Below are 25,555 nucleotides of genomic sequence, written 5' to 3'. Positions count from 1 at the left end.
CCCTCCACCCGCGGTGCAGCGCTGATCTGTGACTGAGCACACTTCAGATGCAGAACTGCCTAACTTACCTCCCAAGAAAGGGCAGGACTGACTTGTGATCAGTCTGATGCAGACACCCAAAGCTTCCTTTCAAACAGTCCTTTGGCCTCTGCCAGGGCTTTGGGGAAAGACGGTTGGTTGCTAGGCCAATTCCTCTTGCAGGCAGTCCGCCTTCACCAGCCCCCAAGGCATTTGGGAGTGCTGGAAACCCCCTTACATCCCTTTACACAGCTGGTGCCAAGCTGTATTTTCAGAAGCGACTAAGGCAGGGGTGGATGCTCTGGTGCAGCTGTACCCCCTTTGATTCCTGCGCTACCCAAAGTTTAAAACCAACTGCCTGGCAGAAGCAGCAGCATTTCTACTCGAGCAGCAGCGAGGGAGCCGATGGACTTCGTTCAGATTACCCGATGCCTTCTCAACTTCGTTCCACCGGTGTTTGTGACCTGCTCTCCTTTTTAAGGCTCCGGTGGTTCCACGGACCCAGCGAGCCTTTCTTCTGCGAGGCTGCGGTTTGTGAGCTGCTCCTGGCAGTATAGCTCCTTTTTTGCAGGCCTGAGGACTGGTCCTAACTCATTCCCGTAGGACTTGCAGTTGTGCTGGGCTGTAGTTATGCTAACGGTGTTGAAAAGCGGTATGGGAGAAAGAAGCTTCCTGGGCCGCTGGATGACCCAGCAAGAAAGAAAAGAAATGAAACTTGCACTAACGAGCAAAAAGACACGGAAGGGACCATGGAAATGCCAGCTGCAACTGCAGAAGTTACTAATGAGAGAGCAGGTACGTGAACTTGGCCAACACAACTAAGATGAACAGTGCTGGGGGGGAGAGAGAAGAGTACGAATGAGACGGGGAAGGGGTAAGCAGGTTTAAATATAGGAGTTGGGAGACCTGGCCCTCAGGGAGACGGAGGGGCGTGTGAATCATGGCTGGTGTCTCTGTCAAGGGCAAGCTCCACTAAGTTGAACTGATTGCTAATTAGAGTCACAGGTGTGCGAGCGGTCCAAGGACAATAAACCTTTCTGAGCTTTCATCATTGAACAGAGATCCACGTTGTGTTTTCTGTATTGCCTTTGGGCCCTGGAAGACGGCTCGCAAGCATCAGCCAGCCAAAGTGCACGACCCCAGCAGCCTGGAGAAAAGAAAAACTCCCCGCTCACTGCAGAACAACCCTCCGCGCACTTCTGTCTGGGCATCCATCTGAACCGGAATCACCCAGCCGCGCAGTAACGCATCGAGCTGCTTCTTACCTGGAGGAAAAGAGGGGCAGTGTGGGACAGGACACTGCCCCGGGGCGCGGCCTGCCCGGGGCCGAAACCCCCTCCCCTTTCCTGAAGGAGTGGGGCCGGGTCACATCTAGTCCAGGCCGTGCCTGAGGCAGGACCAACCCCCCCCGCCCTCGTCCGAACTGTGACACGGGCCAACGGGCGCGCGGGAGCCCCGAGCGCGGGCCGGGGCCGCTGCTGAAGAAGGCGAAACCGGCCGCCCTGCCCGCAGGCCCCGTCCCTCGCGTGGCGGCGGTCCGAGCCGCTTCGTGCAAGCGGCGACGGCGTCCGCGGGGGGTGTCGTCGCGGAGCGGGGCGGGAAGGGGCCCGCGGCGGCCCGCCCCGCCTGCGCCCCAGGTGCGGGGCCGGCCTGGCCCCGCGCTGGGCTTCCCCACCTTTGCGGCCCGGGCAGGGCGCTGCCCAGGCCCGGAGCGGTCCGGCTCCCCGCGGCGAGAGGAGGGCCGAGCCCTGGCCGGCGCTCGCGCTCCGGGGGCGGCGGCCCGGCGCGTCTCCTCCCCCGGCCGCGGCCCCTCCCGCTCGCGCTCCTGCGGCGCCTTTGAAAAGCGCCTGCGCCCGCGGTGCCCGGCCGGGCCCGGCTCCGGCTCCGGCTCCGGCTCCATGGCCCTGGCAGCGCCGGCGGTGGGGCAGCTGCCCCGCGCGCTGCGCCTGGACGCGGAGCCTGAGGCGAGGAAGCCGCGCCGCGCCAAGGCCGGGCCGCCGCGCGCCCGCCGCCCGCCGGGCGAGGACGGCGACGGCGGCGGCGAGGCTCGGAGCCCCGCGGGGAAGCCCCCGGCCGTGCCCCAGCGCCTGCGGCTGCGCTGGGCCGCCCCGCGCCTCCTGCCCGACGTGCGCACCATCTTCCAGCAGCCGCGGGACCCGCGCGTGCCGCCCGCGCGCGGCCGCGGCCACAGCTTCCAGCCCGCCGCGCTGCGCCTCGCCTGGTGCGACCTGTGCGGCGGCGCCGTGCGCCCCCCGGCCCTGCGCTGCAGCAGTGAGTGCCCTCCGCCGGGCTGCGTGCCGGGCTGGCGTTTGCTTTCCTCTGCCCCTCCTCGCCTGCCCGCTCTCCCCAGCTGTGCGCGGGGCCGGGGCCGGGGCCGCCTGCCCCTGTCCCGCGGCTCTGCTCGCAGGTGTTGCCCCAGCAGCGGTAGCTGCCCTCTGCCTCATTGCGGTCTGGGGTTTTCCCCCGCGGGGCTGCCTCAAACCTTCCCCGGCTTGCATCCCTGCTTGCAGGAGCGGCCCCGGCCGGGAGCGGACTCCCTCCGCCTAGACTGGGTTTTTTCTTTCCTCTCTTCTCCTTCTCTGAGCGCTCTCCCCGGCCGTGCCCAGTGTCGGCGGGGGCCGGGGATTGATTAGAGGGGAAGCCTGCCCCTGCCCTGCACCTCTGCTTGCGGGAGGTGTCCTAGCAAGGGCTAAATGCCCTCTGCCTCAGAGGGTTGTTTCTGGGGTTTTTTTCCCAGTGGTTTTCCCCCTGTGCTGCCTCAAACCTTCCCCAGCTGCATGCCCTGGTCGATAGCTCCAGGAGCTGGGGACCGACTGGAGGGGAAGCTAGCCCCTGGCTCGCATCCCTGCCTGCCGGAGCTGTCCCAGCAAGGGCTAGATGCCCTCTGTCTGACTGACCGTTTCCCCCCCACCCATTGATTTTCCCTCTGTGCTGCCTCAAACCTTCCCCAGCTGCGTGCCCCAGGAGCTGGAGACCGGCTGGAGGGGAAGGCGGCTCCTGGCTTGCATCCCTGCCTGCAGGAGTTTCCCCAGCCAGAAATAGACTCCCTCCGCCTGTTTGGGTTTTTTCCCCCGGGGGCTGACTCGGGGCTGTCCCCAGCTATGCGGCACGGTCCAGGAGCGTGCCTGGCTCCTCCCTTTGCCCCCCACCACGTCCTCACCTGGCACTCGGGATGTTTTGCAGGTTTAGCTTCTGGAGCAGCCCCCAGGTTTTTTTTTGCACTGAATAGGCTGATGGGGCAGGTGGAGGGGGATGTCACTTGAAGGGGTGTGTGGGGGGATCCAGCGTGGCAGTATCTGTTTAGTCGCGTGGCTGTGAAGGGTATTTGGAGAACAATTAGTTGGGTCCCTTCACTGAGCCTGGCGGCAAAGATGCTCGTCACGCTCTGAGAACGTGTGGCAGCAATGAGCTTGCAGGGGCCGTTTTGGTCACTACCGTATTAAGGTACCATCTGGCATTCTGGCTGGAGAAAAGACAAATGGCGATTCTGGGGGGGCTGGTGACGTGTCATAACAGTCAGTGTTGTGAATGTGAAGTACGGCACGCAGAAGTGAGGAACAAAGTGGGTCGTGGTGGGAATGAGCAATATCTTTACCTACTATCTGTCAAAGACTTTATGGGACGTGTTTGTGCAGAAGGTCAGTGTTGTTGTGCCCTTTATACAGGTGGGGAAACTGAGGCACACGGAGATGAAGCAACATGCCCAAGGTCAGCAGACTGGTAGCAGAGCTGAGAACAGACTTATTCTTCCTGGGTCCCAGTGTATTGTGCTCTTTACTGAGCCGTCCGGATGGCAGCTGCGCTTGCTTCAAAAGATCTGGCTCCTAGAAGAGTAGTGCCCCTGTATGACGTGCATTTTGCTGCCAGCATATCCCTGTCCTATCGGGAGGGTGTTTTTCCTCTCTGTAGTCTCAATGAAATCTTGGAAATGTTACAAATGGGGGGGATTTGACTGAACTTAATTATCAGCGTGGTGCTCTGGAAGCGCAGATGGGCACATGCATGGCTGATTTTTGTAGGTATGAAAACTTAATGGTGGATAGAGTTGCGTTTTCTTGTGAGCAGTGCTGCTGCCAAACTGCTCGTTCTTTTCCTTTGTGTGTGGCTGATAAACAGACCTTCGTTTTCACTGGTGTTTTAACCTTCACCCTGTGTCTACTTGTTGAAGCAGCTGGAAACGACTGCTTCTGATTGCCACTTCCATGTGACTACTGTACTAATGCTTATAAGAGTAGAGAAGTAAGTAATTAAATTGTTCCTCTCCAAAGACAGGACTGATGACTTGAGCTGGACTAGATCTGTATTTTAGTTCTCAACAGCTCCCCATTTTCACTGCGACTTCTTTCTGTCCCCTCTGCGTTCACGGTTAGCTGTTCACTTTCCGAGCCTGCCTTGTGCAGCATGTCGAACATGGTAAAGTGCAGCTAATCCTGATGTGCTTGCGTATAATTAACAGCTTCTCATCGTAAAATGTGTCTGGCAGGGGACGCACGCTTCAGAGGTTATGGCAACGCTGCGGCACAGCGCGTGCTCGGGCTCCACGTTGTATGCTCAATATTGATGAGGGGAAAGAGTTTCTGTTCTTTAAATTCACTCTGCGGGTTGCTCTGTGTGATGAATTGCTTACGGATGCATTTCCCAGCTCTAAAGAAACAAGCGGAGATAAGGCACCTTTTTAGGTGAAGCAGCGAAGGAAATGGGAACATTTCTTCTCGGCTAAAGCGTAGGTCCATTTCATTACGCCTCTTAAAACTGCTGCGGTTTGGAAAAGGAGGTTTCTTGGGAGTCTAATCAACTTGTGCTTTTCCTCCTGAGATATCTGGGAAATTAAAGCCGATAGCAAAAACTGCCGGGGCACACCTTGGTGCTGCTTTTTGTTTGCATTACAAGCCAGCCTACCACAGCAGTGAAAATACTCTACCTCCAGGGCTGTTTCGACATCTGCTAAAATAGCTGCGCACAAATAACTGGGGGGGGGAAAAAACCAGCAGACTCAAGCTTAAATATGCTTGTGACAAACAGTGTTTACTAATGGAAATAGATATCATGAACAGAAAAATTCATTTGCTACTCTGCTGAGGCGTTGCAGTGCCCTGTAGTGGTGGAGGTGCCACGATTAGAAAGGGACCAAAAACCAAGCGTCTGGCTGATGATGCACTTGTTCAACTTTGGTGTGACCCTCTTTGCTGTGGCGGCGAAGTCCATCGGTGTTTCTTTGATCGGGGTGAAATGTTTTGCTGCCATCTTTCATGAGAGTAGAGGTGTCAGATGTAGGGTCTTTTTTGCATCAAACAGTTTTTTTTCCCTCCCTTTTGTTTCACTGGTTTTTCCAGGGGTGCATGCTCATGTTCTATGCGCTTTGTGAGTTTTCTTGGGAAATCCCTTCATTACTGCAAAAGAGATTCAGCATTGCAACAGGAAAGGCAACGCTGGCTTGAAACAGCAGTGTGATGATGGATGCCTGGGTATTCTGCATAGCAGGAAAGACTGCATGTTTTGGGTTTGATCTGTCATTTCACTAGGCACAAAATCCACTGTTTAGAGCTGGAACGTGAGCCCTAGGCAGAGCCAGAAATGATGAATGCCAATATAGTTCTGTGCTAATTAGCCCTGGTACTGACTGTATCTGTTCTTTTCCTTGTTACTGGACACAAATTAAACTTAAGTCTGCTCGGTCACCACATGATCCAAGAGCTCAGGTAGGTCTCTGGGATTTACTGATGAATGCACCCTGCTGCTGAAACACGTTTTTATTACAGTGCTCCCTGCTGTTAGTGAAACGGACTCGTTATCTCCAGCTTGATGCAGCGTGGCTTCGAAGTCGGGATTTTCAGAAGAATGCATGACTGCAGCCAAGATTTACTTGGCTTGTCAACTCTTTGGGGTCAGAAGTGATCTTTCCTGTTCTGTGGCCCTGGTCTTGGACTGGGGCCAGTCGAGCGTAACAATGCAAACAGAAATCAGGCCTTGATTTCTCAAGAATGCTCATTGTGCAACATGCATCCATTCCACAAAGCTCTTCTGAAAACCAGCTTGGACGGTGGGTGCAACCCTTCTAATAAAAATTCTGGGCTTGAGGTTTACTGTCCAAAACTTCTGGAGGCCTGTAATGCTTACTGCGGCCACCTTTCCTGCTCTCTGACCCCAAAGGGAGTCGGTCACTCGCGCTGTTCAAGCTGAATGTGTCAGCTACCCCTGTCACTGCGGGGTACTTCCCTGTTCCCTTGGGTGTAAAGGGCTTGGCGGGATGCATATCGGAGGAGAACCAGACTGTTTGATTTCAACGGATGCTTTATGTGTTTGGTGCCTCTTGAGATCTGGTCCTTAATGTATGACTTCATACCATGGGGCGAGGTAATGCTGTTGTCTGCTTTCACCCGAGTCCTGGTGCTGTTCTCACTGCGAGACATGAGGCTACTCAGCTCTAGGTCAGTAGGAATCCAGGTTACTGGCATCTGATTCTGCAGCCTGCATGACGTGGACTTCCTAACGCATCTCTTGTTCCTTGTGACTGCTTTCCCAGCTGGGTCCTTCTGGTGGTGGTCCCAGCTAGAAGGCCAGGGATTGAATACCCTCGTGGAAACTGAATTGCCCATTGCTGCTAGGGGGAGATAGCGGGGGCAGCTTTCCCTGCTGCTAGCGCCTGTTTTCATGCTCTGGGATTGGAGCAGGCTGGTTTGCGACTCTCACTGATGGCATTACATTTCCCTTTCACAAACCTATCAGCCCCCCACTTCCTGGCCAGTATCGCTATGAATGCAGTGGGTGGCAGGAACTGTGGGCCCTTGCTCATGGTAGCATGACATTTCCAAGGCTTTTACTTGTCATCATATCGGCTGCTTTGTAGTGGGCTTGTAGTTGGTGCGGACACGAGTAGGAGGGTGAGGCAGCGGGATCTGTGAAGCTTCCTCGTGCTTTATTAGGTGTGTCGCTATCTTGCTTTGTCTACCAAGAAGAGGGACTGCGCGGTTGGAGAGCGCTTTGAGGTGGCCTGAGTTTTGGGGAGCAGGTTTATCAGGTTCGAAAGGCTTCATTTCTATGTCTGCCAAACAGTATTGTGGTTTGTTCCTGGTCCGCAGGAAGGCTTTTCTGTTGCCTCTGTGCAGTTCCTCGGCAGCGTTCAGATGCTGACCTCTCTGGAGCAATTAGTCCTATGTTCAGACCTGTCTGTCTTCACGCTTTGGCTTCACCTGGCATTTGAATCAATTAAACGTCTCTAGCTGTGATTTACATCCTCTGGTGTGAGCGGGGCTCATACACATGTCGTCTGGTGCCATTTGTAAATGAAGGGCAATCAGGAAAGACAGTAGCACCATATGGTCCTGTTGCATCGTATTAAGGTTTTAACGCCGTCTGATATTCATTAAATGTCACCACACCACATCATATCCCATGGTAGCACAATATGGTACAGTAATATGTTAGGACTGGCTAATTTGCTATGTGGTACTTTGGTTTAAAAAGCTGTGGATTAGTGCATTCCCCTAATTTACCCTTCCCTCCCAACTGCCCTTTCTTGCTTTTTATGATGCACGCAGTAACATAGGAAGTTGTGGCTTCAAGATGTTGCGTAGGCTACTCCCAAGGCAGTGCATTGACGAGCAATTAGTGCTTACTAGGACAATGAACCTTCAGTTTAGGACCACTTACATGTGGCTTGTTTAGTGCAAAACCTATTCCCTCCCCTCCCCTCCCAGCCACCCTCCACTGAGATATTCTTCCAAGGACCCAAAGAGAATTAGGTGCGGAACGCGATTACCAAATTCTCAGTTGCTTTGAAAATCCAAATCAAAGCCTTTACATATGCAAAGGTTTGGATATTTGCAAACACAAGGAGATGCTTGTCAGAAGTCTGCTACAGCAGGCAAGTGTTTGAAGATGCCTTAAATAAAATTTAAAAAATGAACTGAACATTTCTTTGGAAGGAGAAGGGGAAATGGACTTCAACCAAAAATGCGAGTTAAGTGTCACTCTGGAATCGTAAAAACAAACCGGAGAGGGGAAGATGGGAGGGGAGGTGCTGCCGGATTAATAAAGCAGGAAAAGATGTCTTATAATTTAGCTTAATAATATTCATTTAAAAGTTATGCCCACCCCCCCCCGCCATCCTCCAGCGCTCTGACGGCTTTCTGTGCAAGTGCATTGCATTCCTTGAGGGAATCCACTTGTGCACCTGAGTCCACGTGGAGTTGCAATTTTGTTCTTGTGTTTCCTGTTTAGAAACGAGCTGGGGCTGAGCCACATGATTTGGCTTCAAATACTGAAGATGTAGGGTGTTCCATTAGTATAGCTCCATCCCATCTTTATCAGGCATGTGCATTTAGTTTAGCTTTTGCTTTAACGAGGGCTTTATCCGCAACCTGTGCGTTATTTTTCCCCCCAGCTTCCACCCCGAGTTGTTACTTTCGACGCACCATCACGTGCAGAAGTTTGTGAACAAAACCAGTGCAGACCATGCTAAACGCTCAGTGGGGGAAACCACAAGCATTCAGATTTCGGGGACAGGAGGAAAGCATTTAGTCCAGAACTTCCCTTAATAACTGGTCAACGAGTGTGAGAACAGTTCTGCTGCTAGAAAAAGGGGTAGTAGGTGACAGTGGAGGGGGTTTTTGGCTAGATATTTTTTTTTCATGTGACCCCAAAGCACTTTGAAATCCCCTGTTTATTTTGCATGTTTAGAAAGGGGAAGTCCTAAGTAAACCTTTTCCAAGAACTGATTTGGGGGATAGTATTTCTAGTTTTCTTGTTGGTGGAAAAGCTGGTGGATGGTCACAGGAAAGCCTAGAACCTGCCAGCGTTGGAGTGAGGAGGTTTAGCTTCCCAGACAGCGGGTGGCTTCAGACTGCCCTGTGTGCATCTCGAGACTTGATCCAAGTCCTTGATCCAAGGCCCATTTTAGTCCGTCGAAAAGACTCTTCGACTTGAGTACGTTGGGGATCCTGCCTTATCTGCCTCAGTTGCATTAAGGCCTGGCACAAACCCCACTTATTTCGGTAAGGGTCTTTCTATTTACTGACTTGCACAGGAATTGGATCGCCCTTTGTGATCGGCGATCGCTTTGGGAACGATGACTTGGCGAAACTTCGGGGTTGCGGCAGAGAAGCAGACTGGCCACATTTCATAACCAGAGTCTCATGTAGCTGAGCATAGCTCAAGTCTCCTAGTTCATGACACCAACAGATGCTTGGATATAGTGCCCGTGGTTGCCCTTCTCATCCTGGTGGCCTGGTTCTCCTGTTCTGTAGGGCTCTCTGGATTTCTGTGCGTAGCTCCTGTTCACATCCCTGAATTAATGGATGGGAGTTTTGCAAGCAGATTGAGGGCATCATCCTGGTAGAGTTAATTCAGAAATGTTTGGGCTCTGCACTTGAAGTAAATAAAACTGGGCACACAGGGCTGGCCTGTGCTGTTGCACACGGTGCTGCTTAACGTAGGGCCTGTTCCGCTAGGACTTTGCATGTATTTGGCTCTTGGCACCTTGAAACATGGCATGTATAAAGCTTAAATGGAGACATTCAAGATCTCAGTGGAGGAAACCAAACGCTCGGCTCTCCTGCCACCCACAGCTTTAGCAGGCAGCTCAGAAACTTTGATGCAACCAGTGGGCGGTGGGGCAGAAACTGGGCTCAGATGTCCTGAACCTTATGGAAGTGTGGTTGGGTTTGTGATCTGTCTGTGCTAGTGGGACAAGAATGTATTCTTTAAATGAAACGCTGACAAATCCAGCTCCAAACCCGTCAGGACTCTTTAATCACGGGCACTGGAGAAACGAGGCACGATTGGAGGTGTGAGCTATACTCCAAGGATCGTTTCTTCAGGAGAGGAAAAAGTAAGGAATGGTGATCCCCAGATGCATGGGTTATTGGAAAATAAAGAACAGCATCTTGTCGGGAGAGGCTGACCAAGCGCATAAGGACTGGAAGGGACTGGCGGGGTCATTGAGTCTAGGCCCCTGCTGTCACAGGCACCACGTCAAATAATCCTTCTGATAAACCATCAAGCTATATCCTGAAACCAGTTGGGTTTCCCATCCCTCCCGCTTCAGTGGAGAGGCTGCTCAGGACCTTCATCCTTGCTTGATAAAAATCGACTTCCTCTATTTTCTAACCAAAACTTATTCCTGGTCAGTGCAAACCCACTTGCTCTTGTATGGACGTTATCCTCTATCTTAAATAGTGCTTTATCCCTCCCTGGTGTTTAGTCTGTAGTGCAGGACCGTGCACTTGGTATATTATTGAATTTCAGTCCATTTTTATTAGTTCTGTCCTTAAGGTCATTCTTCCAGTATGATGCTTCTACTTGCTGTACCCAAATCAGTAATTAGTAATTAAATCAGATCACTTCTAAGACTGATACTTGAAAGTTCACGGCTAACCTACCTCCAGCCTGACGCTTCCCCTTTCAGCGCTCCTTATTATCATGTCTCTTTAGCCAGTTCTTTCCCAGCTCACAATTCTTACTAATTCTCATTTTTTTTCCATCTTGGCTCCTACCATAACTTCCTTGTGACATTAATGCCTCTTAAAGTCTGGCTAGATTAGATCTGGTATGTTTTCCTTGACTAGGAAATGGCTTTGGCATACCTCTGTTGCATAAGTTGTCCTGCCAGTTCCCCCGCTTTGCACAAGTAGCAGCAGCATGCAGTGACAATGGTCTGAAACGAAGCAAAATGATACACGTGCTGAACATCTCCATGAATGCATCTGTTGTCACACGTGCCGCTCATTCCCTTGGAAGCACAATGTTCTCCTAAGCCAGAGTCCTGATGGCTGGCCCGCTGTCTCCTGGCGTGCTGCTGAATAATGGGAAGGGAATCCGACCTGTGAACTTTGACTTTGCAATTAGCAGTCACTAAATGAATACTTGGCCTTTGACTGTGGGTTTTCAGCTTTCCAGCTACCCATTAGCTCCACAGCATTTTGAAATGTGAAGCATTCCTTATGGAGCAAATGTTATGGAGATGGCAAAGAAGATCTTGGACTTGAAATGTCCTTTCACTTGTAGGGTGTCAGTTGGAACCATTTAAAAAGGTCACCTTGATGTGTCCAAGAAGTGGATTTGTTGGTGCGAGGACCCCAGTCTGCAGTCTTTTTTTTTTTTTAGGCCCCTCTTCAGCAGATGTGTGTATTGGACTTGAGCCGGTGAGATGTTCAGAGGTCCATGTGTTCTTGCTCCTGCTGTTGATAGCTGTGCCCGACCAAAGCGTAGCTCAGAGCTTTGCATTGCGATGCAATATATTTTTACATCACAATCTAGGGAAGACATGCAACTTATTTATCATCACTGTCAGGGCTTTATTTTTGGTATGTTAGCTTTGCTGGCTTTCCCAGCAATCAGATATCTTCCCTCCCCAGGCTGGTGGTGCCAGTCTCTTTCTTTCTTTTTTTTTTTTTCCTCCCTTGGCTTGCATCTATGAAGTCTCCTAAAGTGCTTTCATTCCCAGTGGAAGCAGCCAAGTGCAGTCCCTGCACTTTGAATGACTGTAAAACAATAACCATTTCATTTTTAGTGGTTGTGGTGCGTTGACCGTGTCTCCTATTACGTGTCTGGAAGGGGGGCTCAACTGGGAGTTGGAATGTGATGCCATCAGTCCTCAGTTAGTGCCAGGTCAGCGGTGATACCCATAACTTTACCAAAACACAAAAACTTTTGGACACAGTAGTTCTTCGTGGGGAAAATCATCCTACTCTACCTTCTGCCTCTGGAAGGAAGACTATCTGTAACACCCCCCGCAGAAGGGACCCTTGGTACACACGCGCACACAGCCAAGCTCTATAGCCTGAGCTAATCTTGGTGGGAACTGAACACCTGCATCTGAGGGCAGGATTTGGGCTATAGCTTCTGCATTATGGACCTGATTCAATAAAGCACTTAAGCATGTGTTTGGCTTTATGCATCTGTTTTGAATCCACCCCTAAGTGCCTTGTGGAACCAGGGCCTATTTCCATAAGAGGGAAGTTGTTTAATCTGTTGCATTTTCCTCCCTGGTTCACGGCACGTTACAGGTTTGCTGTAGTAATAGTTCTTCAGCAGATGTTTGCTTAAGATCAGTACGTTCCTGCAGCAGGTGTGGGTGTTCCTGTAAATTCAGAGCGCATGAGAAAAGGATCAGTATTGTTTGCTTTATTTTATATTTCTCTCTTCTTGAAACACAGAGGTAAAAATGAATTGGTGTTTCTTCTTGTCTTCCTTCCCTACCCCACCCTTGGCACAATTCAGCTTTGGTTGGATGGTGGGGTGGGAAATGCAGTCACTGCTACCTCGCCCATGGCATCCTGCGGTGGAAGCACGGTACGGTTCCTACTATCCGGCTAGTCCAGGCAGGTTACTGTGCCTTGATCTATCAACTCAGCTGGTTAGGCAGCTGCAGAGGTGCCATTTTGAGGACGTGCAGTCTGTGCAAGGTTGACGTGTGGACAGAGCGGGGCCAAGGCACCGATGATGACGTAAGCCTGTGCGTGTGCTTTAAACCTGTACATGGCAGAGCTCTTTCGAAAGGTAGGTAGTGATTTAGAGCTGGGGGCGCAGAGGCATGGAGCAGTGAGGTGAGATGCATAGCAGTGGCACAGTGGGGGACTGGAGACCGGGTCCTCCGAGTCTGGATTGAGTGCGCCAGCCCCGGGGGCCTGTCAGCTTGCTGTCACCCTTGCAAAACAGTCAAGTGCCTCGGGAGGAGCTTGCGGCTAGGTGTGGCCAGCTGAAGTGGTAAGGCTGCTTCTGCTGCGTGAGTTAAGGTGGCGTGTCCGTGGGGTGGGGGGAGAGTGGGAGAAGGGAGCGTTCCTGGTTCAGCGCATCGCCTTACCTGTCAGTTTTGAACGTGCTCCTGCAAAACCTGTAGCGGTTCACTCCCTGAATGGCAACGGGTCAGGATTAGGGGAAGGATATCTGGGGTTTATTCCAGTTTGGGAGGGAAGGGGCTGAGAGTCAGGACTTCTGCATGCTTTTCCTACTCTCCCTCTCCGTCGTTGCGCGTGACATGAGGCAAGCCAGTCGGTCCACCCGCGTCTCGATTAATCCACTTATAAAATGGCAGGAGCATCTCCCTGGGATATTGCAAAGCTGAAGTCATATTTTTGAAGTCCACCTAGATCTTTGGATAGAAGCTGCTGGAATAACGACAGGACAGTAGCGACCGAGAGGTTGCGGAGTGCGAGGTTTGAAGTGTGTCTGTAAACTGATGATTTATTTTCTCCTGCCATATGGCACCAAAGGCATGCCTTTATTAGTAATGACTGACAGATGCTGCGAGAGCAGGAAAGAGATTCCTCCAAAGAAGCCTGAGAATTATTTATTGAGCTGAAATGCATAATCTTGTGTTTAAGTTGAACCTGAGTTACTCCTTCAATTCAGACTTCGGTTAAAACTTAGAGGCATTGATTTTTTTTATTTATTTATTTTTTACACTTCATACATTGAAGGAAAGAAGTACTAGAGTGAGGGGGGCCAAAAAACCCCCCCAAAACCGAAACAAAAGAAAAAAAGGTATTGGAAAGAGACTTCCCAATGAAAGGGAGGATGGGTCCTGTGCACTCCCTGTTGTAATCTCTTCCGTTAAGTTGTTTTATCTTATCAAACCAAAAGCCCCAGAAATAGAAAGTTTTCCACGGGTAGGAGAAGGAGCCCGGAGATGCACCAGCAGCGAGCTGTGTGCTGCCCGCTTGCAGGACACGGGGGTGGGGGGAAAAGACCAAAATGCCGGTAGATTGTGGTTGACCAGTATTGATGTCTGACCTGCGTGGGGGCAGAGAGAGGGGCCTGCGCTGGAAACGCGCTGCTCTCCATCGCTGCTTCGAGTAACATCCTGCAGGCGGGTGCTGCTCCGGCCGCCTGGTTGCCTGTGCCTGAAGAAGCTATCGATCTTCTCGTAGGAGGATGACAGAAGGGAAAGCAGAGGCAGCCGCTTGCTTTGGAGTTGTAACAAAGAGAATCCGCAAGATATTCAGGCACTTCCCCAAGTCAAAATCTTGGTCCGAGGGTCTCCAGTGCCGTAGGAGGCCCAGCAGGGAGGTTTTGTTGGCTCAAGGTAGGTGCTCTTGCTGATTTGTAGATTGGGTCAGCTTGCAGATCGCCAAGATGCACGCAGCCTTGCAGCTGCTAATTAAACAGAAGAGGATTTGTGCAGTGCTGCTCTGTGAGACGCAGAAGAAACATGCAGTAGGTGAGAGGTAGAAAACTGCAGTAGTTCTTCAGATGGCAAAGCCAAATGTTGATCTTCTCCGGCTTGTGTTCTTGGAGAGCTCTGTCTTGAGAGTATTAGGCAGTTTAAACAACTTCTGTGCAGGCTCAGCTGCTTGCAGGATTTGATTGCAATTTTCTGCAGCTGCATTCCCAGCACCTGCAGCAACACTGCAGTGAGCTGTGTTATTTGGGGCTTATTGCTGTGCAGTTTTCATGGTTATAAAGAATATTTGGTGCTGTTACCTTACTGAATTAGCCAAGAAGCTGGGTTTGAATTCCAGGCCTCCAAGGTGTAGAAGTTTGCAGGATCAAAGGATTTTTTTTTTTTTTTAAACAAGATAGTTGTGTTGGTTGTGAACCAAAGCAGAGTTGAGAGTACTTGCGGTCTCCAGCAATTATGAGTAACAGATCTAGGACTGTAGCTGGATGTTAATCTTTACACAATGAATTACCTGCTTGCTATGTGTGGTAATTATTCCTGTTTCCTTTTGCAAGTTCCAGCTCTAGGCTTTTTTGAGGTATCCACCCTGAATAAGAGCGGCTCACAATTCATGGCAACTGGAAAACAGAGCAGCCCTGTTTTTATGCATCACTTCATCCGCCAGTTGGCTGTAGTAACTTTTTCCCTTTCCCCCGAGGATGGACCTGTGCAAGTGTTTGCTTTCCGGAAGGCTTTACACAGGTAAAACTCCCCTTGACCTCAGTAAGAGTCTTATCTGAGCAAAGGTGGAGAGACTGAGCCTTCAATCTCCTTATGTTTTAAAAGATGAATGACAGAGCTCTCCAAATGTAATTTCATTGTGCTGGTGTGTGTGGCAGAGAAATATGGAAGATGCTTGAGAGATTCAAGGCAGTCTCTGAGCCTGAGCAGAACTGCAGGGACCTGGGGTGATTTGTGACTGAGGTTCGTCTTTCAGCTGTGCTACTAAGTACTCTGGGCTGTTCCGACATTTTGGCAAAATGTCCGGATACTTGGTGCCTCTTAATAACTACCCCATGACCTTCACAGAGACATGTTAGGCTGCCGAGTGCATGAAAAGGGAACTTGGCTTAGTCTCTGAAACAGCAAACGAAGAATTATTCAGCAGTCATTTCCTTGTTCTTTTTGCTTCTAAATTTGAGAAGTTATAGATTGAATAAAATCAATCAAGCGTGGAGTTGCAGAACTAAGGTCAGCAGGGCTGCTCGAGTGCAGCTATACCCAGCGGCTGTGCTCTAGTTAAAGTTGCATCAGCATTTTAATGTCAGACTTGAGGTATTTGGGGGGCAGAAGGGGGTCGGTACTTCATCGTCAATTCTTTCCCCCCTCTTACTAAATCTCAGGCTGAAATTTTGGCAGGCGGTCTTTGAACGAGTGTGAAGGCAGTGTCTTTGCAGGGAGCTGTGAAATGCCCTTCCCACAAGCTGTGTGATAATGTCAGCTATTCGTTGCAATCTGGTTATTTCAGAGGCCAAGAACTGCTCTTCCCAGGTTCCTTTTATGAGCTGGCAATTGAATCCATCCCAGAGGGGCTTACCCTGGGGGATCTGGAGGTTTTTCAAGGTGCGGGCTAGGACTTGGACATTGTCATCCTCGGGCTTCAGAAGGTCTGACCTGTGGGGACTTTCAGATATTGTATAATGTTTCTTTCCATACTGGTCTTGAAAGGTGCACCTGGATCACTCATGCAGGCATTTTTCTGTGACCAGCGGGATTTTTTTTTTTTTTTTTCTTTTAATGAAAGCTAAGATTATTTTTAGGAGTCACATGGGCACCATAGCCTTCTCAGCACACTCAACAAAATGATTTGAGTTGACAGCACTGCCTGTTGTTTGGTTTCGTAGAGCTAGTTTCTCCCATTTGCAGCTCGGCGGACCCTACCACGTCCATCCTAGAAGCTGGAAATAAGAAAGCAAGCCACCCGGACTGTTGGTTTTTAAGCTCCGGTGAAACCTAGAGCCCGGGGCATAGTCTCTGCCAGGGCAGGGAAACTGGCTCCGACCCATCTTTGCGCTCTCAGTACCCACACGCCTCTGCTCGGGCTTTGTGAACTTGTGCAAAAACTCTGCTCTGATAGCTTCACTCTTTTCTTCCCCGTTCCTCAGCTGTTTTAAATCCCTGCTTTCTCTTGTTTGCTTAACACTGTTCTGTGCGACTTGAGAAACAACTGGAAAAACCATGAGGACATTGGACCGCTTAATTGTCTCCCTCCCAGCAAGCTCTGGTGATGCATCGAGGGAGAAATCTGTGCTTTTCTTCTTTTTCTTTTCCCCCGAGGCTGCACTGTATCCAGCTGCAGAGGTGTGTCCCTGGCCTAGCTATCCCAGTCAGGGGACTTGCTCCCTCGTCTAGGTAGATGTACCTGATAGCAGGACCTGGTGGGAGAAGAAGTCTGCATGATGTTAGCTCTTAAAAGTGCAAACTCTGCCCTGCGTTTTGTGCAGCTGGTGGCACAGCCACTTGAGTAGAGGGGCACCCACTTCTCCGCTCAACCTGCACCTCTGAACTTTGCCTGAACCGCAGGTGACCACTTGCCCTTTTAACTGAGGGGGGAGGGAGTTCCAGTCCATCACGGAGGTTGCTGCTTTCTGATGAATTTCTTTTAACTTTAGCCTAGGAACAACATTTTGGTGTCTCCGTAAGTTAAGAGAAGTAAGTACCTTGAACCCGGAGTGGAGGCATCCCGCTGCATGGGCTCTTGACAAGCCCCATCATGTGGCTGCTTCCTAAAGCCGTGTTAAGTTTCTAAACATAGCTTTCCCTCCCAGTGATTAAGTCTGTTAGTAGGTGATGGTGACTACAGACGTGTCATAGTTAATCCCCTTAAAGAAAAGCCTGATGATAGTGGGCCTGATCCTGCGGGGTCCGGGAATCCCAAGAGACACTGCACGCTTGCAGTTCCTAATGGCTTATGGGGTGGGGGGCGTCTGGAAATCTCCTTTTGGGGTTCTTGGTCGCCCAAGGAAGATGAACGTATTAATCCATTTAAACTGCAGCAAGGGCTTCTCTGTCATATCAGTGCATTCCAGTCCAGAGCTGTCAACTGCCCCGAGATAGCGCGGTGAGGCGGACCATATAAGTACTGGGAACAGGGGTGTGGAAAGAGGGAGAGCACAGGAAGGCCAGTTTTAAACCTCTTGGGCTCTGTTTCATGGAAACGCCCAATCTGGTCACTACTTCTGCAAATGCAGCCTGGGAATTTCCTGAGTATCTTGATGAAAGGCTTTTACTTGGGCCCTTTCCCTTCCTGGTATGGGCTGGAAATATCACGAGAATGACTGACTGGGTCATCATGATATACTAGCACATCCTACTCCACCCCTGTGGAGAGGTATTGCAGCAGTCTCCATCAGTGGGTCTCCTGCTACAGCTGCAGTAATCCTGTCTCAGGATGTCCAGTGTCCTGGAATAATAGTCCACCAGTGTATTTGTCTTTGTTCTTGCAGTCCGTGCAGGTGGAACTGCAGAAATGAGATCGGCGTGATGCACCTAAAAGCACGCATGTCCAGTGGACACTGTACCCTCTTGCAGTCCGTGCAATCTCATGGTTTGTAGGTTCCGCCTTTTTTTTTTTTTCCCTGGATGCCCAGCATGGGACATTTCCAAAGGGCTTGCCTTTCAGGGGCCAGGTGCTCAGCACTTTCCAAATACTGGGGTGTCTTTTCAAGAGCGATCCCATTAGCGAACGGTATCCTGGGATTGCAAAGGTGTATAAGAAAGGGCACGGGATGAGAGCTTTTTCCAAACCGTTTCAAGTCTGAGATTTTGGTTCTTGCAGTGGTGTAAAAAGAGCGAGTGAATGATGGAGCTGCCTGAGTTTGCAGTAGGTGAAACGATTATGACTTGATTTTTTGGAGTAGCACGCATGACGACTGCTTTGAGAATCCTGGCTTAACCATGGGGGAGAGACCAAATTTGGTCCTAGATGAATGACTGGTTCTTGGATATAAGGGGCTTGTGGGAATTGGTCTCCATTGTCAGCCGAATGAAGCCTCTTGCAATCTCGGTAGCGTGTGGAGTTGAGAGTTGACATGGCTGTGAGGGTCTCTTTCTTACCCATTACCTAGGGGGTGGAGATTTTGCCCTCCTGACTCCTTTATGGCCAGCAACAGCAAGCCTGCAGCACTGCTGACTTCCCTTTTGCTCCCTGGGCACTGACTATTCATGTGGAGGAGGAGAAACCCTCAGTATGGTCCCTGGAACCACCCCCTCCAACTTGGGGAGGGGTGGGGAGGAAGATGAGTGAAGTATGCAACTTAGTTTTACCTGCAGTACCTTTCTAACGAAAGCTGTATTCCTGTAAAAATTGTGGGGAGGGTCTTGCCGGACAGGGGTTTCGTTCTTCCTGAAAAACGCACACACTTGAAGCTAAGTGGATTTATTTTTAATTGAAGTCACTGGCCCTGACAGGCTGGGGAGCTGGCCTCAGGACAGGGGGAGGCTGATCCGTGCTAGTACGAACGTGGACTTCGATCTTGAGGGACTGTCTTCAACTTTTCACCCTCCTAGGCCCGTTCACTCCTTTTACTCAAACGTGGCCCGGGAGAATGGTGCTGCTACGGATCCCCAAGGATTTGGCCTGAGACAGCTGAATATCCTTGCCTTGCAACACTTTTTGCTGCTACTGGCCCTGGCTCGGTTCAAACAGGAGAGCTGGAGGAGGATGCTCCCCAGCACCCCTCCAGTCTCCTGAGCTAGCCAGTGCACCCCACAAGCATCCTTGGTATAGGAGGAACCCTGGAGTGTGAAACCATTTGCAGAGAACGTGGCTTGACATTTTAGGGCTATCACGCAGCGAGGTTTTGGAAGGTACAACTGCAGAAATGAGATCAGCGTGATGCAACTAAAAGCATGCAGGTCTATTGTACCCTCCATAGTGCAGAGTGGGAACAATAATCCTCCGAAATTGCCTGCTTATCCGAGCAAGGCTGGCTGGGGTCGCACGGAGAATTGAAGTCAAAAGAAAATGCTGTTATCTGCAGCTTTTGCTACTCGGTGCTGCTTAAGGAGCTGTTGCTCTCAGTTTATTTGTATCTCTCCTTTTGTATCTCTTTCTCACCTCTCTCTTTGCAGTAAAACCAGCATCCATTTAAAGGCTGAATGAATAATGCAGAGTCTGTGCCTACAGATTGGAGCTCTGCAAATGAGTCCCGGCAGCAGTGGGGCGCCCGTCACTCCCAAAATTCCTGTTAAGAGGGATTTGTGATACCAAGGAAGGTGTGGAGTGAAGCTGTCAAGATCATTTAGTCTCAGACTTGCTTTTGGATCTCCTGGTTCTTGAATAATTGACCCAGAATAACGCTTCTCCGCTGCACCAGCCAGTTCTCTAGCCTACAATGGCACTCTGTCTGCACCAGCTCCTTGCTTTTCAGCTGCAAGCGGAGCCGGCTGCTTGTCCCTGGGATCCAGCCCAAGGTTCATTAGCGAGGTAGGGAATGGAGGGCTGGCGCTGCTGGTTGAAAGCAGCAGTGTTGGCACTTGCATCACGGCTGTGGATGGCTGCTAGGGACCCTAGGAGTTGGAGCAAGAAACAGATCTGGTGCGAATGGGGAGTGAATTCTTTTTTGCTGTAAGTTTGAGAGTTGCACGTGCCGCCCGCCTCCTCGCCTGCATCTTGCCAGGGAGCTTGCTCCTTTTCACTCCACTTGAGGTGCCATGTAGGCAATCAATAGGGGATTTCCCCCCCCCCCCATAAAGAATATAATAACATGCTGAAATATGACCTTAAAAGCTAAGCTTTAAGTTTTTAAAATATTAATCCGGAGGGTCTTAAACATCCTGTGGCCTCTTCTAGGGTTTTACCCGTTTGGAGGCGACTGAAAAGTGGGTTGACGTTGCCCAAATTCAAACTTCTTGTGACCTTTCACAAGGGTGAAGCCAGCGGTATCGGCAGCAATACGAGCTCTGCCCTGTACCCGGTGACTTCTCGATTCTCCAGAGCGCCCACAAACACAAGCGCTCGAGTTGTACCCGAGTCTATCTGTTATGGCCCGTGGGCTCCCACAGTATACAGGGCATCGCAAAGACTTGAGAGGGCTTCCTTCCCAAACTGGATGGCGTAATGCTGTTGAGCTGGTAGTGCATTTTGCCTTTAATAATCCACTCTCATTGGGTTTACTGAGATTGGTTTCCATTGGGCAGCAAATCTTTTTTTTTTTTTTTAAGGCATGGGTCGGGAGTCTCATATTTTCCACTTGCCGGGGTTTCCAGCAATAAAGCTGTGTGATGTCTGCCAGGCCTCTTTCCCTAAACACAAGTATATGGTAATAAGGCCACTGGGAAAGAATGCGCTTTTATGGGGAACAATTTTTGGTGAGTCGTGGCCACTGTCATCATGGACAGGCGTCTGTGGCCCTAAAACCACAGCCATACGTAGAGCTAATTGACTGCAGCAGGTGGGGTCTGAACGGGCTACGGTAGGTGACACCTCGTCTCGGTGAGGAGGGAGAGCGAGTGCACAGGCTGGGGAAAGCTCACAGTGGTGCTGCCCAGGGTGTGCACAGGGATGAATTGTGTGACGCTGAATTGATGCAGAACGAGAGCGAAGAACTAACGAGACGTGCAGGAAGTGTCCCACAGCTCGACCTGACCTCCTCCAGAGTTGGGAGTGCTCAGAGCAGGGCCCGGAGCTCCGGCTACCCCTCTCATTTATTTAAAGGAAGGCAAAAATGGAAAACGTTCACTGGCAAACGCAAGCTTTTCCCCCGGGGCTGCGGGAGGCTCGGCTTCCTTGTGGGGGAAACCCGGTTACATCCGTACAAACTCTTTGTACAGGCTCCAGTTGCAACTGGAAGGTGAAATGTTGGCAGAGGAATCTGCTGGGCGGTGTTGCAGGGTGGTTATTGCTCTTGCCGCCTCGTATGTGCAAGCCCCGGTCTGGCTCAGGACCTGACAGCGCCGCGGTGCAGCACGGGCTCCTCGGCGAGGGATGTCTGCCGGCCTGGCCGGGCGGGTGGGGAGCTGAGGCAGAGGGAGATGAAGTGACTGGTGAAGTGTGGAAATGAATGCAGAGATCGGGGGCCTCGGGCCCGTGTCTGCTGCTCCTCCGCCATCCTCCTTGGTGGATGCGCTGTCTCGTCTCCCAGCTGGACGAATCCCCTTGCTGTCCCCCTTGGTCCTGTCCTGCCCTGGCGTCTCACTGTTCGTTGTGGGGGTGTAGTATTTTTGCACTTCGGGTGCCCATGCCATTCAAGCACCCCGGTTCCCTTCATAAACACCCCCCGTTCCAAGGAGGTCCTGGTTGCACAAAGGGTCCTGCCTTGCCTTTGTCACCTAACCGTTTGGCGTATCTCTAATTAATTAAAAATCCTGCTCTCCTTGCCCCCAGGCATATTTAAGCAAATTGGCTCTAAATAGAAAAATGATGAGCAGCTCCCACCAGATAAATGGGAAGTGATAAACGACTTCCCTCTCCCTCCCCAGACTGCTAATGTCCTCCCCCCCAGGCCCAGCTCCCCAGCAGTGGGTTAGCTTTTTTGCTCAGCTGTGCTAGACATGCAAGCTGAGGAATGCCTGGGAATCGGAGGTGGCCATTTTAAAAAACAGGACGTTCTCCCTCCGAAGTATCCACTCCTAGCGCTGCTGGAGACGGGGTACTGGGCTGGACGGACCCTTAGTCTGAGCCAGGATAGCACAGCTCATGTTCCTCCTGCACTGCCGTGCCAAAATTGGCAATCCCAAGCATTCGGAAATCATGGGTTCAGCTCCAAAACCACCTGGGGCCTGGGTTGGTAGTGGTGAGTCTTAAAAAGAGCCCCGTCCATGTCTATTTTTAATCTGGCTCTCGAGATGTGAAGGTTCGCGTTTCTCGGGCTCTTCTCCGCACGTTTCTGGCCACCACGTGACTCCGGGACCCGGGGTTTAACCTCCAGTTACTGCCGTGGGGCTCAGAATGGGACTTGACAGCTCTGCCTTCCCCAGTTCTTACTTTGTCTCCACAGAGCAGCTGCAGTAAGGGTGAAAGCAATGCCAGCGTGCCCATTACTAGCTAGGAGCAGGCTCCAGGGGTCCAGCAAGCCCCCTGCTCCGCTCCAACTCTGGCCTCTGAGGGAGGTGTATAAAAACCCCGCAGGACGGGCCGACGTGGAGTCCATTACACCTTCATGTCTGAGCTCCTCAGTCTCGAATTCATATACCCTTGCACAGCCCTGGGAGCCTGCACAGGGCAGTTATCCCCATGTTACAGATGGCAAACTGAGGCACAAGTATTAAGTGACTCGGCACAGACTTATTCTTTGTGCTTGGGTAACCTGTAGGTTTGCATCTAACCGCTGGGCCGTTCTTCCTTTGTGATCCTTCCTCTGTTACTTATCGGGCTGCTCAGGGGGGATGTTCTTCCTAACGCCTGCCGATTAATCCTTTGCTTATGGCTTGAGGCACAAATTACATTGAGCATATGGATTGTCGTCTTGTTTGAGCGCAAGCTCCTTTTTCTTTTTTTAAAGGAGCCCGCTGGGGTATCTGACGATGCTTCCTAGGCTGGTGGGCCTGGATGAATGTCAAGGGATTTCTCTGGGTAAAGAAGCTACTTTCTAATTTGATAAGGGATCATAAATTCCCACCTAAACAGCTGGGCTATTGCCTGTTTTACTTGATCAAGGAATACCGCAAAAGCTTTATGAAAAGGCATTTTTGGGGGGAGGCAAACGTCTTTGTGGATTATTTCTTACCATCAGAGGAGAACTCTATTTAACCTCAAAATTGAGGCTTCGTGTTTAAAATATAAAAAGAGACATGTGCTATGCCTGGGAAACCCAGTGGCCCATTTTTTCCAGTCGGTGTAGATGGGTCTTAGTGGGGGAATTAACTTTCTTCGTGCAGTATCTGCTGCCCAGGGCAAGCTCCTTTTGGCGTTGAAGCCGAGTGAAGCACAGACTGGAAACGGTACAAATGCAGAAGAGGAAATTCTCAGCTTTAAATCCGCTCAGCATTAACAGTCAGGGATTAGAGTGGCGGGTAAGAACATCTTGTTAAATTAACTTAAAAAGAGCTTTTTGGCCTCATTCAACTGGTGTGTTCTTGGCTTCCTTGGGATTTAAAGGCATGCTCGCGTGCCGTACAGAATCCAGTCCTGGTCCGCGCTGCATCCTGTTGACTAAGGAATTAAATGCAGTTCAAGGCTTCGCTCCTGCAAACTCTGCCTTCTCGGCAGTGCTTCTCGGCTTTGCCACGTGCCCTGCAAGTCTGGCTCCTGGCACCTGTGCAGAGACCCCTGGACCGGATGAGCGTTCTCCACGGGCATTCGTCTTTGTGCCCACATACAAACCCAGCAAAATCACGCGGCGCTGCCCGTGGCGGCAGCACTGTGGTCATCAGGCCTTAAGTGAATCTGAGTAACAAATGTGCAACAACACTGCCTGGTAGAGGTGCTTCTGAGGCCACGAAATATGCTTTTGGTTTGTCTTTTGGGGGGAGCTTTGTTTTGTTTAGTGTGTTGTTTGTGGGGGGGGGCGGTGCTCGCTTGTACTAAAGGGACCCTCTGTGTTAAGAAGGGCTTGGCAGATTTTGTGTGTGGAGCCTAAGGGCCTACAGTGGATGTTTCTGTGCTGGTTTGGACAAAAAAAATATTGCATGGTTGCTTGCCCTCATGAGAGACTGCATTTTGACCCATGTGGTCCTTCCAGTCTGGTATTTGTATTGGAACTGTGTGTGAGAGAGACCCGGGGGGGTGGGAGAACGAACCTAATTATTGAAATTATAAAACCCACCCTGTCACTCCCCTCCCCGGCGTTCTGGCATCTTCCCTCCCCGGCGTGCTTGGCATTTGTTTGCATTAGATCAATAAAACATAATTTTTTATTCTCGGCCCCCTGGGAAGGAAGGAGGAGAGTGATTTGTGCATTGTTAAACGACTTGCATGTTTAACGGTGCCCTTAGTAACAACTTGCTACAGCCCAGGTGCATCTGTCATGTTTGGATGGGCTTTATGAATGCTCTTCTCAGCTCTACTTTTTAAGAGCTGCTGTTCCTATCTTAGGAAATCTGCCCCCCCCCCCCAACTTTCTGTTTGAGCAGAGAACTTCAAGTAAGAAATGAATCCTGCTTAAAAATACCTATGTAAATAAAAGCATTGATTTCTTGGCCTGCGATGGTGGAACTCTCTGGGATCAATTTTACATTCCCCTGGCAAGCGCCGTGTCTGCAGCCGAGAGAGGGAAGGGCGATCAGGGAAACCTGGGTCTGCCTGGAAATCCGTGCAAGCTCTGAGGGATGACGGCTCAGTGGGATCCTTCGGGGGGTGGCGGGGGACGTCCCAGGAGGTGTGGTGGGCTGTGCATGTGCTCCTGGCGGGTGGTTCTCTCCGTCTTTCTGCTTGTTCTGGGTTTTTGGTTCCTTTGAGGCCAGGGGTAAAGTGTATTAGTCAAGGGGCCGCATTTTCCAAGCGTCCGGCACCCGTGGTCAGGGCCAGGCTTCTAAATAGCTTTGTCCCCGCTACAAAATAGGGTCCAAATACTCAAGGGTGCTCTGCTCCCTTTGATGCCAAGGGCTTGCTCGCTGCACGGTGGGCAGGCCCTCTGCCAGATCGGTTTGCATGAGAGCAGAGCATATTCCCGCAGTCCCTGTGTAGTGGGACTCGGGTGCAGGATATTTCCAGTTCCTGGCTCTACCATCCCCTAATGTTCCCCTGCATTTCCCCTACTCTGCAGTGCACGTTAGAGAGATTAGTGAATGAGGCCTTGCAGTGCTGTGGTGAGGCAGATCGGCGTTACCCCGTCTGCACAGTCATGCGGTCTCTGGCAGGTTAGGAAGCCCCTGGCCCAGCTGGGAATGGAAACCCTGTCTCCCAAGTCCTGATTTCCCAGCTCCAGCCACAAAGCTGCCTTTCCCCTCTGAAAAGCTTTTTAGCTGTCAGAGCTGTCTTCCTTGGCAAGCAGCCCGGAGCTGTGGGAAAGGCGAGTCTGGCCTTGTTCGGGAGGGATTTGGGTATTTATGTGCAATTTGAAAACCCTTCCAGCAAATGCAGAGCTGAGAGGTGGTCTCGCGACAAACCTTTTGCGGAGCGCTGCGCAAGCAGCACACGTGCTGCCCTGAGCAGGGCTGTTGAGGGTCAAAGTGACCTTTGTAGTGAGTCTTTGGTGTGTCCACTTCTTTGTGGGAGATTGGGATTGCAGTCGCAGGAGCCTCCGGTGCTGCTGGTGCACTGGTGTTAATGGGTGGTGTTGGGAACAGAGAAGAGGTGTTGAGTGAGGGGTGGCTCTGTAGTAGCAGCAGGTTCATCCTTTGTTCCCCTCATGGGACTGTGGCCCGGTAGGCAGAGCAGGGGACCTGGTCTGGCTCTGGGCGGGGAGGGATGTCTAGTGGCTCGAGTAGCAAGCAGAGTCTTGTTCCTGGCTCTGCCCTTGACTTCGTATGCAACCTTGAGCACATCACGTAATCCCT

General features: G+C 51.1%; 1 protein-coding gene across 2 annotated transcripts in view; it reads left to right on the top strand.

Annotated features, from left to right (window-relative positions):
• Nucleotides 1-1,879: 1,879 nt before the first annotated feature.
• Nucleotides 1,880-25,555, top strand: part of RASSF5 (Ras association domain family member 5) — a 79,979-nt gene continuing 56,303 nt past the window's right edge. For both annotated transcript variants that reach the window (XM_090025001.1, XM_090025000.1), the window contains exon 1: nt 1,880-2,289. In XM_090025001.1, the coding sequence (XP_089881127.1) occupies nt 1,917-2,289 (373 nt within the window). In that variant the 5' untranslated portion in view covers nt 1,880-1,916. The remainder of the gene's footprint in view (nt 2,290-25,555) is intronic.

The sequence above is a fragment of the Crocodylus siamensis genome, chromosome 13 (genome assembly GCF_052110815.1).
Source record: "Crocodylus siamensis isolate JL-2025a chromosome 13, ASM5211081v1, whole genome shotgun sequence".
In the NCBI taxonomy this organism is placed as follows: domain Eukaryota; kingdom Metazoa; phylum Chordata; order Crocodylia; family Crocodylidae; genus Crocodylus; species Crocodylus siamensis.
Note: the sequence above shows the minus strand (reverse complement) of the source record. Positions and strands in the feature narration are given on the sequence as shown.